Genomic DNA, 18,278 nt, shown 5'->3' on the forward strand with positions numbered 1-18,278 from the left:
CGGCCCAAGCCTATTACTGTGTATGCACACAGACTCTGTGTGCTATGGGGCTAATTACTGTTTGTGAGCACCTGCATGCTGCTGCATGAGGCATTCTTAATCTGGCTGGACCAACTTCACAAGCGCTGCTCTCCCGTTGTACATGGGCCTCCGCCTTGCCAGTGGATGCCTTTGCTTTAGCTTTACATGCTGTCAACAGGCACCACACAATTGACACCACATTCAAGCACCACCACATTACTGACATCCAAATTCACATCCCATTTTGCACTTTTGGTTATCCTTTGTTAAAATAAATATGTTAACTTTGTTTCTAAACCGTGCGCACAGCCTTTCTTTTTATTGCAGCATGAGCCAGTCAAAACAAAATGTTTTAGGGTTTGTGCCTTGCAGCAATGTTTACTTCACCCAGTAAAGTGGTTTACAAGGCACAGTAACACCACACACAGACAAGAAACTAATTCAGCAAAATTCCACTAGTCAATACTTGCTACTTTTTAATATTTACTCTACTTTATAAAAGCAGGGCATTGACACATTTTTTTCAGCAAAAGCTGAAGTAAGTGGTCAAAAGAGGAGCTGAGTTCAACTGGTAACAATCCTTATAATGTTTTCCACAATAAAAATCATCCATGAAAATTACAAGGGCTTGCATACTGTAAAAAAAAAAAAAAAGAAAAAATCAGGTCTTACTTCATCTAGAAGGCAGCAAAGTCTGATCTATGATACAAACCAAATGTCAACACCAACAGTCCAGCTAATCTCCAGTCATTTCACACACTGATGGCCATCATACAGGGTTGGCCTTTAGATTCAAGGCCTCAACATAAAATCAGGTGCTCTCTAATCCTGAAATGACCCCTACTGTGAAAGAGCCACCGTCACTTTCTCTTTGTGTGAACTCACAACTCTTATTTATTGGGTCTACAAAATATCAGGCCAGTGCGATACATCTTTATGGGAGTAACAAAATAATGCTACACTTGAGTATTGTGAAATTGTAATTCTTAAAAACACAAATCAATTACATTTTAATTAAAAGTTTGCATGCATGGTAATGCCATATTGTTGGATGTTACACGGACAGTGACAAATTAAATCCCCCTACTGCAACAGTAAAGCTTTATTTAAGTGAGATTCTATTGTTGCTGTTCTTGATACTGTAGGTCCAAAAATATCAATATATTGAATGAGAACCTCTTTATCATAGTGCATATTGTATTGATTCTTGACAATAACCAACTCTACAAATGCAGACTACTAAGTTATTACTCTCAAATTTTAGAGCTCCCTTTTCTTTCTAAGATTCTGGAGAAAATTGTTTATTTTCAATTGACGTCATCTTTTTAGATGAGAAGAGCATTTTTGAGGTGTTCCAGTCTGGCTTTAAAACTCGTCATTGCTGTGCTTGCGCTAGGAAAATGAAAGATACAGCCACTGTGGCTACATTAGTAGAAATGAGTGTAGCCACACAAAGCCACAGCCAGTCTGGGTCTCTGTAGCGGGGCGTGTAGTGGACTGCGGCGATGAGCATAGCTCCCCCGGGAAATTTGGGGAAAAATGAAGTCTTTTTCCTGCATTCTGGTGCATTTTGATCATAAAAATATGTTCAATCTGGCTTCACTTTCATACAAAAAAAAAATCATAAAAAATTAACTTAAGTCAACATTTTCATCTAAATTATTTTTATTTCTGATCTAATGTATAACAAAACAATAAATGATAGACTTATAAATACAGTTATTCTGACCACTGATGTTCATGAGATTCAATATGAGATTCAATAAAAAATAAATTTACCAGTGAGACATTTTTTTTCATAAAGTCATTTGGTAATTAAATATGGACAGGTGCAATGATGATGTGAAGGATCCGATCATAACATTCCAACAAACAAGGATCCGGATCATAAAAAAATTCAAAGTGAAACCTCTGAGTATGATATCATACATTAGGAGTGCACCGATACCACTTTTTTCCAGACCGAGTACGAGTATCGGTACTCGGTATGGCAAGTAGAGGTCGACCGATTATCGGCTGGGCTGATTATCAGCGCCGATATTTGGAAATTTGACGTATATCGTATCATCCTTTTTTAATCTGATGGGCTGATATTAAGAAATCAATTTAAAACTGGATTATTTCGACTCAGATGCAGCAGCGCCTCTCTCTCTCTCTCCTGCACTATCCACTCCGCGCCCTCTGATTGGTTGATGCGGAAGCTGTCCTCACGCACACAGACTGGTACTGATTTAGGATGAGACTGTGTTCTACTTACATTTTTCCCAATTACTAATCCATAGTCTGCAAAGCGTTTAGAGCCAGACTGATGAACTAATGTTCTGGTAAAAGCTCATCAGACTCCACCTTAGCGTGCTTCCCTAAAACAAGTGAACTGAGTTTTTTCGGCGCTCTCTCTTAATCACACACACATGCTTTTCTATCACAGACTGTTTCCATCTCCATATTATCAGTAGTCTTCTTTTAACTAATTCACAGACATGTCAGGAGGTAAAATGTTTTAGCAGAGCTGCCGCTAATGTTTACTCTGGTCTGACGTTGTTCTGAAACATTAGTAGTAGTTGTGAGATGTACAGCACAGGGATGTTTAGTACAGTTTCAGAAGAGTTTTCTGCGTTTACCTTTGGCACATGTGTTTTCTCTCCGGAGCTTCTCACACCAGAAAACTTCGCCTCTCCACGGTGTGTACCCCTTCCGCGTCGAAATCCGTCGCAGAAGGGTACCCCCCCGTGTCAAATAGTGCCGCTGTGGGGCTCTGACCAAGTGCGTCGGTTTCTGACTATTTGGGTTGAGACTGTGTTGGTATGTAATGTAATAGTGTGTGTCTGCGTTAAAGTCACATGAAGAACACTACAACTCACAACTACTAATGTTGCTGTGAGTTTTCTAGTCCTATGATCTGAAAATTAAAGTGAAGATGAGAGAGTATAATTCAGAGGTGATTTATCTGAACATGGTGGAATATTTTAAATCCTGTGTGCTCATTAAAGCCCTAAAGGCTGTTTGTGTTCTGTCAGGAGTTTAACTGCACTCGTAGAAACTATTACTGTATACTTTTTTATGTAGCTTTTGTCATATTAATCATTAATAATGTAGCAACATAGTTTTGAATGACAGGGTCCCAGCTATCACATGGTAAAAAATAAAATTTAATAATGAAATCAACTAAAGGCTTCCCAAATGCTGTAATAAATTAAGCATGATGAGTTGAGCATATGTCAGCATGTGGCCCAAGAGTTTACAAGAGTCTCCCTGTATTTTTGTTGTGTTTGAACTTAAAACAAAGATAAGTTATTATAGTTATATTTAAATTTTACTTTATTTACTGTGGAAAAATTTAAGGGAGCTATTTATTTAAGCTTTTATTCAACTTTATAAGAGATGCTTCTGAGTCTAGGAAATCCATGCACTTCTGGAGCTATTATTTTCTATTTGTTGGATTAAATAAACATACTTTTGGCATTTAAACGAAGTTCAGTGTTTGCATTATTCAAAATTTTTCACGCCAATTTTTACACTTTTACTGCAAATGAATATCGGCTTCAAATATCGGTTATCGGCCTCCTCTAACTACTAATAATCGGTATCGGCCCTGAAAATCCCATATCGGTCGATCTCTAATGGCCATACCAAGTACCGATACTAGTACTTAATAACCCCATTCTAGTTCTTAGTTCCTTTTGTATATGTGCTTTATTGTCATTGTCATCAGTCTGACTGGAAAAATGTGCTGCTACTGACATTTAATGTGTTGGAATGAGTGTTTCTCAATTAATCCACCAGGTGGCGCCGCACTTAATTAAACATACTGGACAAATACCACGAAGAAGAGGAAAGCTTTTTGAGAAGAAGAAGAAAGTCAGTAATAAAAAACATAGAGAGGGACAGAGGCAACACTAATGTGATACTAATGTTGCAGCATTTTCACTGGTAAGGTTTAAAAGCGAAGCTTCAGCAGGTAGAGAAAAGAGAAATGAGCCATAAGTTTCGTTTTCACTTCCACTGGTGGTGGTCTGCACCGCTCCGTGGTAACTTCCCACAAGTGACGTGTGCAGTGTGAATTCGTAAAAAACTGAAAACGTTCGGGTGAGTTCGATCGCTCTTGGCAGTGCTCTTCAGTAGTGGAGACCGCATTTGTTATTTTCCTTGGTTATCGCTCGGACATTTTCGGTCAGAGATGTAAATTGGTTGATTTTACTAAAAAATACACTGTGGCTACACGGGTTGAAAACAACTTCGCCAACCAGGAAAATGCATCGCCAATGGCGATTTGGCAATAGGCTAGTGTAAGCCTAGCATTGTACTGAGTCGGCACTGGTGAGACATGCTTTTAGCCACAGATTCTGGTCACTGTGTTGTTTTGGTTCTGTGGGACCTGACAGCTGCCTTCAATACAGTGGACCATCAGATTCTTTTGTCTTGCCTAGAGAACTGGGTGGACAATCAGAGTGTGGGTTTAGAGTGGCTCAGATCCTATTTAACAGAGAGAAGTTTCTGTGTCCATGTTTGCCCTAATGAGTCTAATGCTGCACCTCTCACATGCAGAGTGCCTCAAGGCTCCATACTTGTCCCTCTTCTCCCTTTATTTACTTCCTCTGGGGTCAATTCTCCATAAACATGCCATCTCATTCCACCTTTATACCAACGTTCAACTTTATGTACCACTGAAACAGGAAAATGTACACTCTGCAAAACAGCTAGTCCAGTGCATTGCAGAAATTAAGGCATGGATGTCATGAAATTTCTTACACCTAAATGATAAAAAGAAAGCAGTCATGTTGTTTGAGCCTAGTGATGCCTCCAATGTCAATGTTGATCTGGGTCCTTTGCGTCAATATCTAACAAACCTGGGTGTAAGGCTGGACACTGATCGCAAAGTTGAGGTACAGATTAAATCAGTGGTAAAGTCCAGCTTTTTTCAACTGAGACAAACAAATTCTTTCTCCCTTGGCATCAGTTTGAGATTTCATTCCATGCTTTTATCACAACTCGTTTAGACTACTGCAACACTTTATGTTGGGTTTAGTCAGCTGTCACTTGGTCGACTGCAGCTGGTTCAAAACACTGCTGCTCAACTTTTAACTGGAGCCAAAAAATGTGACCACATCACCCCGATTTTTGCATCACTTCACTGGCTCCCAGTTTGTGTCTGAATTGATTTTAAAATTCTTTTGTTTTTAAATCCTCAGTGGCCTTGCCCTGCAGTTTCTGTTCGACCTGCTACAGCCATACACTCTTTCACGTCCTCTCAGATCGGCAGATCAGTCACTTCGTCCCAAAGACAAAGAGGAAGCTGAAAGGTGACGGCTTTTTCAGTCACTTTTTAGTCACCTTTTTAGTCAAAATCATGCAGGGAAACAGGAAACAATAGATACCACTCAAATCTTGATCCTCTTGCATGTTATGAAGAACAGATTCGCCACTATAAAACACAAAACTGTTAAAAGAAAAAACAATGAATAAGGCTCCTGCCAGAATACTTGGCACACTGTGTCACAGAATCATGGAAGAATCATCATAGAAGAATATGGGTCTAAAACAGTAGATACACCCAGGTGTTGCATTTATATCACTGTCAATTGTTGCTAAAGCCAGTGACAACCTGTGACTGCTTGACTTCATTAAGGCAAACTGTTAAGGCTTAAAATTGCTGCCACTGGAGATGAATGTGGTGGGGTAACAAACTCTGTCAACCTAAGTACAGATCAGTGTTCATGACCCATTTTACACTCAAAGTAAATCTTTACTTTTGCAATATTTGTAAACTTTTAGCTTAGCAGTTTTCCACTGTGTTTTGCACCTAAACCTAACCTAACCTTAGCCATGACATTAAATCAGGGCTGACTGAATTTTTTAACAACAATAATAAAAGGCATTCCCTGACACATTACAATTCAATACATTTTGGTCAGTAGCTTACTTTGATTACTTCAATGGAGTCAAGCAGGGTTGCATAGTCAGGACTAGCGATGTCCCAATCTGGATATTTTTGCCTCTGAGACCCCTTTTTTAATGATTAGTTTTGCTAATACTGATTCCAATCTGATACCAAGGCTTCACTGCAGCCTTATAGTTCTCATACTTGGTCATATGTAGGGATGGGAATCGATAAGAATTTAACGATTCCGATTCCATCATCGATTTTGCTTATCAGTCCAATTCTCTTATCGATTCTTATTGGGTGAGAGAATAAATAAAAGAGTACAAACAGGTGTGTTTGCATTAACTGTGTTTTATATTGCCATCTCTGCACAGAAAACATAACATATACAGTATGCACAAATAATAAAATAACAGATGACGTCAGGCCCTGTCTGCGGGGGGGGGGGGGGGGTGCAGTGAAAGTGAAACTTAAGACACTTTACTAATTCCTCTATGGCTGCATGTCCACTACGTGGAACCACTTCGACTCAGCTCGTCTCCCATTGTTGTGCACCTCATTTCCTTTCTCCTACCGTCGGAAACTTGTATTTGAGGGGGTACAACATTTGTTGCTTGCACCAGAACCGGAACTGGGCCCGGCGTTCACTCTGCCGCTACATTCACAGGCATTGCTAAGTAGCGTATCAAATATGTGACATTCCTGTAAATTAATCACATGCTGTGTGGTCAAATGTTTGAGCATATTGGACGGATTCCACCCTTTTGAAGACATGGAAGCTTTGCAAGTGTTACAAGTGGACCTGGTGTCATCTTTTTAGACCGCTTCTGCGTCAATGCCATGCTGGCTACGTTCTGACCAAAACAATGCAGCGTACGCGTGACGTCATCGCGCGTGCACAGTGAAGGAGGAATCGATAAGCAGAATGGTTAAGCAGGCAGGCAAATGATTCCAAGGAATTAAGCTACTGGGATCCAGTTCTCAAAAAGAACCGGTTCTTGATTTCCATCCCTAGTCATTTGATACTTTTGAAAATGACAAATCAAATTTGTTGCATTAAAGTGAGCCCTGATGCTCCTTCCTCATGCAACTGCCAGTTTACACATCTTGCTAGTTGCTGCTTGACTTTCATTGCTTTCTAGTGAAAAGTATTCCCACACGGCAGACATGTTACATGATGTTTAATTTTTACTTACAGAAGCCATCAAGTGGAACCACGCAGAAAACTCGTGTGAAAACTGGATTGGCCCGATCACATGACTGATTCAGATCCAATCCAATCTTCTAAAATATGCTAGATTGGCAGCCAATACTGATCTTTAGATTGGATTGGGACTTCCCTAGTCTGGACAGCAACTGCTGGCACCAGCCTCAAGCAGATTTCCAAATCTTTATCAGTCATGGTGGAATGGTATTTGGATTTAATAATCTTCATGCGAGAAAAATGACTGCTGTCCAATTAAGTGTGATTTTAGTTCATTAGTTTAGTTTCTCACCTCCTCATTTCCCTTCATTGAAACAGCAATAAAATAATCATCAGAATAATAATAATCATCATTATCATAATCATAATAACAACATAGGAATAAATGCCAAGTTTGTAAAGTTTAATAGTTTAGTGTAATAGTGAAAATAGTGTAAAAGTTTAATACGACAAAAAGCCAGATGTGGGTTTTTGCTTAATATGAAAGGGGTATAACTGACTAATCCAACCATCTCTGTTTTTTTTTTTTTTTTAAAAACTGCTCATAATACACCTTATATGTGAGCAGAAAGTGTGATATTTCATAACTCTCTCCCTGCAGAATTTACTGGAAAAATCAAATTTCCTAAACTGATTAACAGCAGATTTTTGTGCTTCACAGGCCACTGTGCCCATCCATGCAGAAAATTTTACAAAACCTGCCCCCCTCCAGAAGATGATGTAATCTCTTACCGTACTGATCTGAACACCATAACCAAGGACAGTGGGCCAGCACTGCGTTATGTAACAGTGGCACATACAGACAAATACACAGTGAAAAAAGGTGTGTGGGAACAGGCCAATCATTCACAGCAACAGTATGGACAGACAGATGCATAATGAGTTACCTGAAACATACTTAAAGCCACTTAGACACACTGAAAGCTCCATTAGGGACCAATATAATGGTCATGTGGCAGGTGCATCCTTTCTCCAGTCACACTGTCTCACACTAATGAAATCAGATATAATTGCACCTCTGAGCATAACTAATGTCTCGTTATCCGAGTCCTGGGAGTACTCTGCTTCTACAGACACTCAGATTACAGATTACATGAAGCAATCAAGCAAAAAGATCAATCATACCCACAGACACCACGATTATAAACCAGGCATGTGTTCTGTAATCATATTCCAATTTGTAATTTCTCTCAGCTCAATGTCATACAGAGGTAATACAGAGGTACAGTAGTACTGCTATCAAGAGCAATGAATCCATACCATAACTAATGTAGTGAAAGCTAATTAACATTCTTTCACTCGAACAGTTGACAACCTGATTCTGGTGCACAGGGAGAAGACAAATCTGAAAACAGGCAGAACAATCAATGGATGGTTCTATAATTTTTTGATAAAAGCTAAATTGTCGCAACACTCTATTCTACCCTTAAAACATATTTCTGCAAAAGAAAAGGAGCATATTTGCTGGCAGAAACTCCAGGAAATAATCACATTTTCATCCTTTTAAGAGATTCTTCAGTGAAAAATAAAACTTTTAAAAACTACTGTTTCTAATAAAGATGTGAGTAATTTCACATTTGCAACAACTAGAAAAGCACCTCCCGATCACCATCAAAATTTAATTATTTGTTCCTTATGCCAGTATCAACATTTCCTGAAAATTTCATCCAAATCCATCCTTAACTTTTTGAGTTATCTTGCTAACAGACAAACAAACAAACAAACAAACAGAGAAACCCCGATGAAAACATAACCTCCACCTTTCCTTAGTGGAGGTAAATACTGAAATGATTACCATATGATTTTTTGTAAGAGCTGCAATGATTGATATTTTCCTTTGGCTTGGGACATCATTGTTAGCTTTGTGAAATTGGAATTTTTCATCATTTTCTCACATTTTATCCAGGAAAAGTATACCATATACTGAATGTGAAGATTTTTGTGCACAAATGTACTGATTTGTAATCACCACACCAAACCTGCTTTATGTAGGTGTCAGTGAAAGTCGAAAGACTTATAAAAACATAGGAATACCCACATTTGTACCATATTCTGACATTTCTTAGAGGAAAAAATGAAATAATTAAACAAGAAAATAATCAACAACAAAAAAAATTTGTTGCAGCCCTGCATGACATGCAGTCAACATATATTTAAAAAGGCTTGCTTCCACTGAATCAGTATGAAAAGTGGACCTTAAGCTCTGACAGTTGTTGGTTATTTATGCAAGTTGTAATTATTTGTTCTGTTTTAAAAGTGAAAAGTATGTGTTTGTTTGTGTGTGTGCGTGTGTGTGTGTGTGTGTGTGGGGGGGGGGGGGGGCACTGGCAAACACCAACACAAGCTTCTTAAATGACAGCTCTCCCCTACTTGCCCCCACTGTAAATCTTCAGCTTCTTAACGGATGCTATAAGCTTATGGTCACATTCCAGATGTCAAAGCACACATAAATGATTACACTGACAAATAGGCCACCCTCCAATCTAGTCTATTTTGCTCCACTGGTGTAGAAGGATTCAGCTGTACAACATCACACCTGGAGCACTAGAATCCTAGCGGCAGAAGCTGAACCACGGGATAATTTCACTGCTTCAACATAAAATGGTGATTAATTTAGAGGGTTAATTGCTAGCTCTAAATATAGCTACCATCCTGTTGGTAAATAGACGCTGCATGGTGATTGTTCTTATTGGCCAGTGGTCTGTGTATCTCACTCCACCTCAGAAGAAGATGATGTAATGGCTATTAAAACCATTCCTGTAGAGGGACACCCCACTGTTGCATACCTTACGTCACAGCTGTGAAAAACTAAACTGTGAGCCAGCAGTGCACCACATCCTTCTATAGTGTTTCCAAACTAGTGCTACCTTAAATTGTGCATATACTGAGTTTTTTTTTGTTTTTTTCGTTGTTGGAATCCAAGTGCTTACCATTCAGTTCCAGATAGTTATTATAGCCTATAAATTTGAATCATTTTCTAGTCTTTCAGTTTTACATGTGCAAGTTTTATATGCATTCTTATTTCAAGGAACTGATTACTTTTAGTCTTTATTTAGTTTACTGCTCCTGGTAGACATTTTGTGGAATGTCTTGATTTACAAGCAGAAAAGATTAGGATGTGTAACATAAAATATGATCTAAAACTTGAAGTCCTGTCTTGTTCAAGTCCATTTTACTCTTGTACACTATGAAGCATTCAGTCTGAGTAAATGAACCAGAATTTAATTGCAATTCTCTTCTATTCAGTTGGTTTTGCATTGCGTATTGTATTTTTTATCTAGTAATCCATGTTGTACTTCTGTTGATAAAATGGTTTTTAATTGTAGCCTGAGTTTTCCTAACTACTATAACTACAATAAACCTGTTTGAGAACTACAGAATCAGTATATTTTACAGTGTTGAGGGAGTAATTTCTGCTAAAAAATATATATTTTCAACAAAAACCTGTAATGGTGCACTGTCACCTCAAAGCAAGACTTTTCTGTGTGGAGTTTGCATGTATTCCCCATGTTTGCATGGGTTCTCTCCAAGTACACCACCTTCCTCCCACCAAGACATGTACATTAGTACAGATTAACTGGTTAAACTAAAAACTGGCCGTAGGTGTGAATGTGAGAGTGATGAGTTGATCGTCTCTATATGTCAGCCCTGCAACGAACTGGTGTCCAGGGTGTACCCCGCCATCACTCATAGGCAGCTGGGACAGGCTCCAGCACTTCTGCAACACTCCCGAGGATAAAGCGGTTCAGAAGATGACTGACTGACTGACCTGTAAATCCACAACATTTACACATTAAGCTTAAGGTAAAACTGTAGACCATGAAGTTAAAAAGGTGTAATCACAGGATGTTGTCATGAAGCGAGTATTAAGCCCAGCATCTCTATGAGCTGTGACATAGTATCCTTCTCTGTAACTGCCAACAGGGAAAAGATGCATCACACCAGCCCTGCTGCCCTACCCAGACTCATTTGGATATAAAAAGGTGGAGGATCGCATTGTCATTACAGTGTCTTTTTCTCTCTCTGTTTCTGTGCATTACACTCTACATCATCACCATCATGGCTTACACATCAAACTTAACCCCTGTGTTCATTCACATTTAAATAGGTCTTTAAAGATAAACGGCCTGCCATCACTGAGCTCCTTCACTAAAAACAGCTGTCTTCAAACTGAATGATGTGATTTTACTACCAAGCCACAATGAAAACAAATCAGCCACTGTGTATGGACGTTGAATTCTCCAACACACAAAGACACGCCTACACTATGCCAACACACTGGTTCAATATTAGCAGAGAAATAGCAACAGTTTGGTTATATTTGAAGAAAATTATCAAATTAAAGAATAATATCTGACAATACAATCATTTATATTACATACATATAATATACATAAGTTTATGGTTTCATTTTACCCTCTAAAGATAGAATTCATATAGGCTATGGCTCTTTCTGACAGCCACCTCTGACGCCGTGGAAATCAGGTGTGTGCAACCATAAGCACCGACATGAACAGCTTTTAGTGTTAAGGTTGGGAGTAATGGACACAACCGTCCCTCTGCGTCAAGTGCAGCGCTCGCGTTTCTTTTGCAGCCTGCTGTTTGTCTAATGGACCTGCTCACTGCGGTCACACCACACGCATCATTCATATTCAGGCTACTACCGCGTCGTCGACTAAACACCTTTTACACAGAGCAGACAGAAAAGCTTCCGTGGGAAATCGCCGCTAATAATCAAAGCGGCTGCGGTGGAGGGATGTGAAGCGCCTGATCCACACCTGACGGAAAACAATGCAGCCGTGCACAGAGCGCGGCGCGCAGCCTCCACGGCCCCCTTATGTCGCTTATTATCCATAAATAAGTTCATGGCGGTTCGGCAAAGCAAAAGCAAATTGCCATTAATACATGATTCATAAAACCAAACCGTGCCTTTCTCATAACCCATCAAACCCACCCACCCCTTATTTTCCTCTATCCGCCTTCAAATCCCATTGAAGGCGCGAAATAGCACAGAAAACGTCAAATTACAAGCGCTGTGGGATAATAATCTCGACTCTCTGCAGCAGAAGGACCCTTATGACTTTAAAAACCACCCTCACTTAGGTGACTGCCTACAGAAAAAGCACCGCTATTGTGTCGCGCACAGGCGAGAAGCCATTGCAAGTAGGTTAAACCGCTCAGGCTGGCGCAGACGCAAACGTCTCCATACATATAAAAATGCGCAAATGTCAGCGGTTGATTGTTTGATTAAGCGTACCTTTGCTCTCCTGTCCCTCGTCCTGAGTCTCCTCCGCGTTGGGCTCCATTGCCGGCTTTGTCCCATCCATTATTTTAGCGGATTATAGTCTCCTTGTGGTACTTGTACCTTACAGTGTGTGGATTGTGGATGGTGGATCTGTCCTGGTGACTTGATGCTCGTTCTCTCCCCCTCCCTCTCGTACACACCCTCTCTCTCCCTCTCTCTTTCTCACTCTCTCCCTCTCTTTTCCTGTTAAATCTTAACAGTCAATCTATTTATACATAAACCATTCAGTTTCAAGATGCAAACGCGTTGTCAGATTAGATTTATTTTGCACAAGTAGATCAGCGGCCACCATTACCAAAGACAGATTTTTGGCCTCTGAAGTCACGTGCAATCCATTTTTGGCCGCTGATGTTGTCCACTTAAGGTCTAACCATCTTTTATTCACCTATCATATTTGTTATTTGACGAAACAGATCTTTTTTCTTCTTTGCCTCAGTGAAGCAGAGGAGGAAAGAAGTATAAAATGTGCAGAAAATGTAAATACGCAAACTCATGGGTAACCATGCATGCATGAATAGACACACGCACACACTTACCGCCCCCTCTCCATCTGGTGAGTTTAGAGAGGGATGATGAAGAAAGGGGGGGGGGGGGGGCGGCGGGGGAGAGAGATGGAAACAGAGAAGAAGATGCGGTGCTAAAACAGTCTGAGTGAGATAAAAGACAGAATATGAGCCGGGGGGGGGGACTCATTGTGTTTTTTGGCTTTATCTACGACATCACGATGGTCCATGCTAATTTAAACCTAAGAATGAAGAAATCAACATGCATCATAGTAATTTCAACACTTGAAAATATTTTAAGCAGCCAACTCTTGGCCAAACACAATTTGTAAAGTCTAAATAATTGATGCTGGATATATTTGGCTCTATGGGTCAGATCAGACTGGAGAGAATGATGTGCTAAGATCAACCACTCATTCTGAATTATGTCAAGACACCATCACAGCTGGGATAAGGTGAATACACAAGGGGATACCTGGTTTCAAAACTGATTGTCCTGTCTTACATAATAGTCATGTTTCAGTTTGTGATTGTTGCTGCTTTTGCATTTTTCCTATATCATAAGTCTTTGGTGTGACATCTAAGCAGTTTCACCATGCACTTACTGTAAGTGGGGTTGAGCAACAGAATAGTGACAATAATACATTATATTTCTGCTATCAAGACAACCTTCTCTTTAAATAACTGGAGACCCATCAGCCATTGAAAACAAACCGGTCAGTCATTGATCTAGTCTGTTTATTACAAACAAAAACAAAAAAAACAAAAACAAAAAAGGTCCAGAGCAGCCTGAAAATCAGGCAATGGTATGGTTAGAGCTCGGAATAAAGTGAATTGTTGATTTTCATGAATTTTACTTGAATATGTGTGTGACCCAGCTGTTCTTTTTTCCAGAGTTAGAGTGTTTACAAGATGTGTCACAGACAGACAGACAGACATGTTGACAACAATACCCCTTCGGTGAGCCGAGGGGGTAAAAAAGCCCAGCACAGGAACATTGTCAATAGAACCTTCATGATGAATCAATGCATTAAAGCACTTAACTTTTAGTTTTCCAACATTACTCAGCAACTGTGTTTACATACTTCATCAATGAACAGATTTTATTCTAGCTATTGCCTCGACATTGTATCAGTCTATGATTACTTAAAGATGCATTAGATATATAACCACAAATTCCCTGCTCTACAAAAAATTATCAAAACACCTAACCCCTCCTTAACCACAGAGGAAACACTACAGCATCCAGAGCTGAATATAAAAGCAACTTTGCTTCAGTTGATTTTGCCTATGATTGGATCATCTTTGACCAATCAAAGCTTCTTAACCATTGTGACTGACAGTACTTAAGAAGGGTGAGAGGGACCCTTTGTTTGGCTCAGAGTGTGCTGATTGGCCAAGTGTGTGAATCAAATGTCATGCCCTGAATCTGGGTGAAATTATTCAAAGTGGGTGTGGTGTGTTTTGTAAAAATGGGTGGAGATTATTGGTCCCTTCATTCACCTCATTTTCTAATAATAAACATATCCTGAAACAATGGGACACCATCTGTTCTGAATCCTCTTAAAAAGATTTAAATTCACAGCCACGTGGCCTTGTTTCAGACAAAGCTCAGTACACACAGCGGTCTAGGAACCCCTCCCACCCACCCACCCACACTGCAGACAACAGTGACCATTCCACTCTTAATGTTTTATCCAACAAAGGATCCCCCATCACATATGACATTTTAGTAAACCCTTTTACTCCAAGGACTGAAATTAACACTCAACATGCACCATATGCTAGTAAAAGGGTCACCTAACTCACTGACTGACATCTATGGCTACATTCAGACAGCAGGTCTTAATGCACAATTCAGATTTTTTTGTGAAATCTGATTTTTTTGTGTGCTCATTCATATTACAAATTAAATGTGACTTCTATCAGTTCTCAGTATGAACTGAATGCAACCCTGAAGTGACCCTCATACGCAAAAGACGTCCTGACATAATACATGGCCATGCAGCACGCACTGTGTTTACAGAAGTAAATATTTTGCAATGCGACGTCAGTCTGAATGGCCAGGTCGCATTTATCCAACCCTATATGTCACTGAAATGTACAGCCCGACTGCAACACACTTGCGAACAGATATAGGTCGCCAGAGATGAGTGTCGTGAGAGTGTTACGGAGAGGCAGTCACAGATATATTTAAACGTTCTTCTTGTCATTTGAAAATTGTGAATGAAGTCTGTGTCAATGAAGCTGCTAACATCACTATCCCACCACTCCTAACTCCGACTCCACATCCAAATACTCCGTTATACAGACGTAGCAGCCGTTACACCACAAAAGGCCATAGCAAAAAGACTGGCTCTCCTCTTTTTAATCTCTTACATAAAATTATTTGACTGTAATGGTGCTGACTCGACTCAACTCAACTCGGCCTTTTTGGTTTCCATTACATAAAAGAACCTGGAATCTGGTACTACTTTTCTAGTACTTGCTCAGCTGAGGTTCCAAAATGGGTGAAGAGATACTAAAATGTGAAATGTAAACACTGCAGACCACTGATTGGTCAGAGAGTCATCTAAGCGTCATTGCGTGATCAATGCACGACAATGCGATTTAGCCAAAAAAAACATATATGGAAGTTTACAGTAAATATTACCGGTATGACAGCCCGCAAAAGGATTCCGTGGTCGGTTGAGGAGGCTCAGACATTTCTGTCCTTGGTGGCCGATGAAAAGATTTAGTGTGAGTTTGACAGGGCAACACACAACGATCGAGTTTATCAGCAACTCTCTCAGCAGACGTCACGGAAGTCACACGCAGCGTCACTATGACGTCCAGGTACTCTAAAGTTTTAGTGTTCTGTAATGGAAACGGTCTCCAGGAAAAGTACCTGGTACCTGAGTCGAGTCAAGTCGAGTCGGTTCCACATAGTGGAAACACCACATAAGGTAAATAATAGCAATTATTAATAGCAATTATTTTGTTTTAACTTAATTTGCTCACGTTTCATATTTCATTATAGAATAGAGAGTTTTGGCTGTGCAGTGTTCATGACTATGGGATAATAAATAAAACAATATGACCACCCCTTTACTACTGAAGCTCAGAGGTTATAATTTTTTTTATGAAACCTTTTGTTCTACACTTTCCTCTACATATAAGCACAGATTCAAAATGGGGCAATTTAGGATAATTTTGCTTAATTCATTAAAGTATTTACTACATTTTATTATGCTGAAAAGTCCTAAAACTCTTGGATACCAGATGGAATTAACCAGGGGTCACCAACCTTTTATCCTCTGTTAGCCACTTTTACATAATGAAGTTGCTGGAGAGCTGCTCTAATTTAGCCACATTTACATAGCTAATTTTCATACATACACATATTTTTTATAATAGTTTTGTAATACTGTGTTCTTTATTTATTATTTCATTTATTTATATGTCTTTGTTTTAACATTTACAATACTTAAAAAGTGTTAATATGAAACGATAATTTTACTTTTATTAAGAAACTCAAAAGTAGAAAAAAACAAATACAAGCATTTGCATGCTGTATTCCTAAATATACTATGTCAAAAATTATGAAATGGAACAATCTTGCATATGTAGCATATGTGTAATTACGATTTGTAATTACTTAGTAATTAATTTATAATTAATAAATATATAATGATTATAGGCTAGTGCAAATCAGAAGTCTAGGAGTGACTCAAGGAGAGAGAGAGAAACAGAGACTGAGGGTTGCGCTTAAATAGGTACCGTGTACTGGAAAAAATAAACAATGAACAACAACATATAACAATAGTGCAGTGTGAATAAACAAATGAATCAAAGCTGCAGCAGTTCAATTAGTACCAAAATGCAACACCATATTCACAACTGATTTGAGAGTCCCCAAACATAAAGTCTGTACCCAGACTTTATGTACCCCAGACCCAGTCTGTAAAAACCCACACTGGGATTTTATGAAAATGAGTCCATGGATCCGGGTATGGCAGTAGAGTTTCTGTTGAAAGGGAAACCTTTTGGAAGTGGGCAATGAGTGAGTATGTAAGGGGCGGAGTGTGAAAAAGGGTGCGGTCTGAAGGAGCCCTCCTACCAGCCAACAGCAGGATGCAGTAGGGGGTTCTTCGCACTGGGTAAGTGCAAATGTTGAAGTCATGAGCTAGGCTCAAAGCCTGGTTCATTAGCTTACCATCAACAGAATTATCATAACAACCTGGCCAATTCGGGTGACAACTCTGGTCCGGTTAATGCGGCTCGGGTTGTGTCAGTCGGGTTGGTGGACGGGCTCCTTCAGCGTTCTGCATGTGTGGCGTCTCCGCTACACCTAAGTGACTGACTACCGCGTGTATATAAGAACAGTGGTTGGTTACACCCCCGTCACATGACTGGGCGCGATTGGCTACACCCCCGTCACGTGACCGCATGACGTCCCAACGCCAACATCGATTGGTCACACCGACCGACATGACCGTCTTGCGAGAGATGATGAACCAACACGAGATTATACTCACTCACTGGAGGCAGACATGAATTAAAGTGGTATATACACGGTTTTGTCACCAGGGTTACACATATTTGGATAGAATTATTAAAAACAAATAATACACACCTGTATGTGCATTTTTAATACTTTGAAATTGTGTAAAGGAACGTTGTCACTCACACAATAAAACTTCACCAGCATGTGCTGCTGTATTTCTGAAGGATTTGACCTTTTCTAAATTCACATATGCTGTCAAAACATATCAATTAAAAACAGAACAACTTTGTACGCATAAATCCAATATCTCCCTATTACTTCTACAGAGTCATCACACTGGAGTAAAACACAGAGGCACCTGTTCAGGTCCAACTCCAGCTGTCTGAGTGCATGTGCAGATAGCACACACATCAGCAATGGGACTCCTATTTTTTGGAGCATTTCGCCCAGGGGCGGGATAATGTCCTGCGTCACTGATGTGTTTGATGTGGGTTCTTGTGTTGGCGTGATGTCATAATTCAGTTATACCCTAACCCTAACATGTAGAATGTAACCCCGCCCCCGGGCGAAAGATGTACAACCAAATGCCCTCAAAATAGGAGTCCCCATCAGTGATAGTAGACAAAATCTTCTGTTTATGGTCCTGGTCAGAATATTGATTCCACCACTGCGGTCATAGCTTCTTTAATTCTACCTCCATCAGTGAAGGGCTGTTTGTGCTGGTCCAGGATGTGAACCACTTTAATGATGCCTTGGTTGAAGTGCTGGCCTTGGTCAGTTTAGTGAACATGGAGTTTTGTTTTTGGAGTTTAGTTTTCAGCTCTTTTACCTTCTCTTTACAGAGGCTGATTTCCACCGGTAAATCTCCAGAAAAGTTG

At 39.7% G+C, this 18,278-nt stretch overlaps 1 protein-coding gene across 2 annotated transcripts in view; it reads right to left on the reverse strand.

Moving 5' to 3' along the window:
- The window catches only part of LOC115431476 (neuronal membrane glycoprotein M6-b-like), a 92,062-nt gene that overhangs the window by 53,503 nt on the left and 20,281 nt on the right, over positions 1-18,278 (reverse strand). Inside the window, exon 1 of one of the 2 annotated variants that reach the window (XM_030151864.1) lies at positions 12,364-12,537. The exons of the other annotated variant lie outside the window; for it this stretch is intronic. Coding sequence (XP_030007724.1) covers positions 12,364-12,433 — 70 coding nt within the window. The 5' untranslated portion in view covers positions 12,434-12,537. Of the gene's footprint in view, positions 1-12,363; positions 12,538-18,278 lie in introns of those variants that run through there. 2 annotated transcript variants of the gene reach the window in all.

Source organism: Sphaeramia orbicularis, chromosome 2 (genome assembly GCF_902148855.1).
Source record: "Sphaeramia orbicularis chromosome 2, fSphaOr1.1, whole genome shotgun sequence".
Classification (NCBI taxonomy): Eukaryota; Metazoa; Chordata; class Actinopteri; order Kurtiformes; family Apogonidae; genus Sphaeramia; species Sphaeramia orbicularis.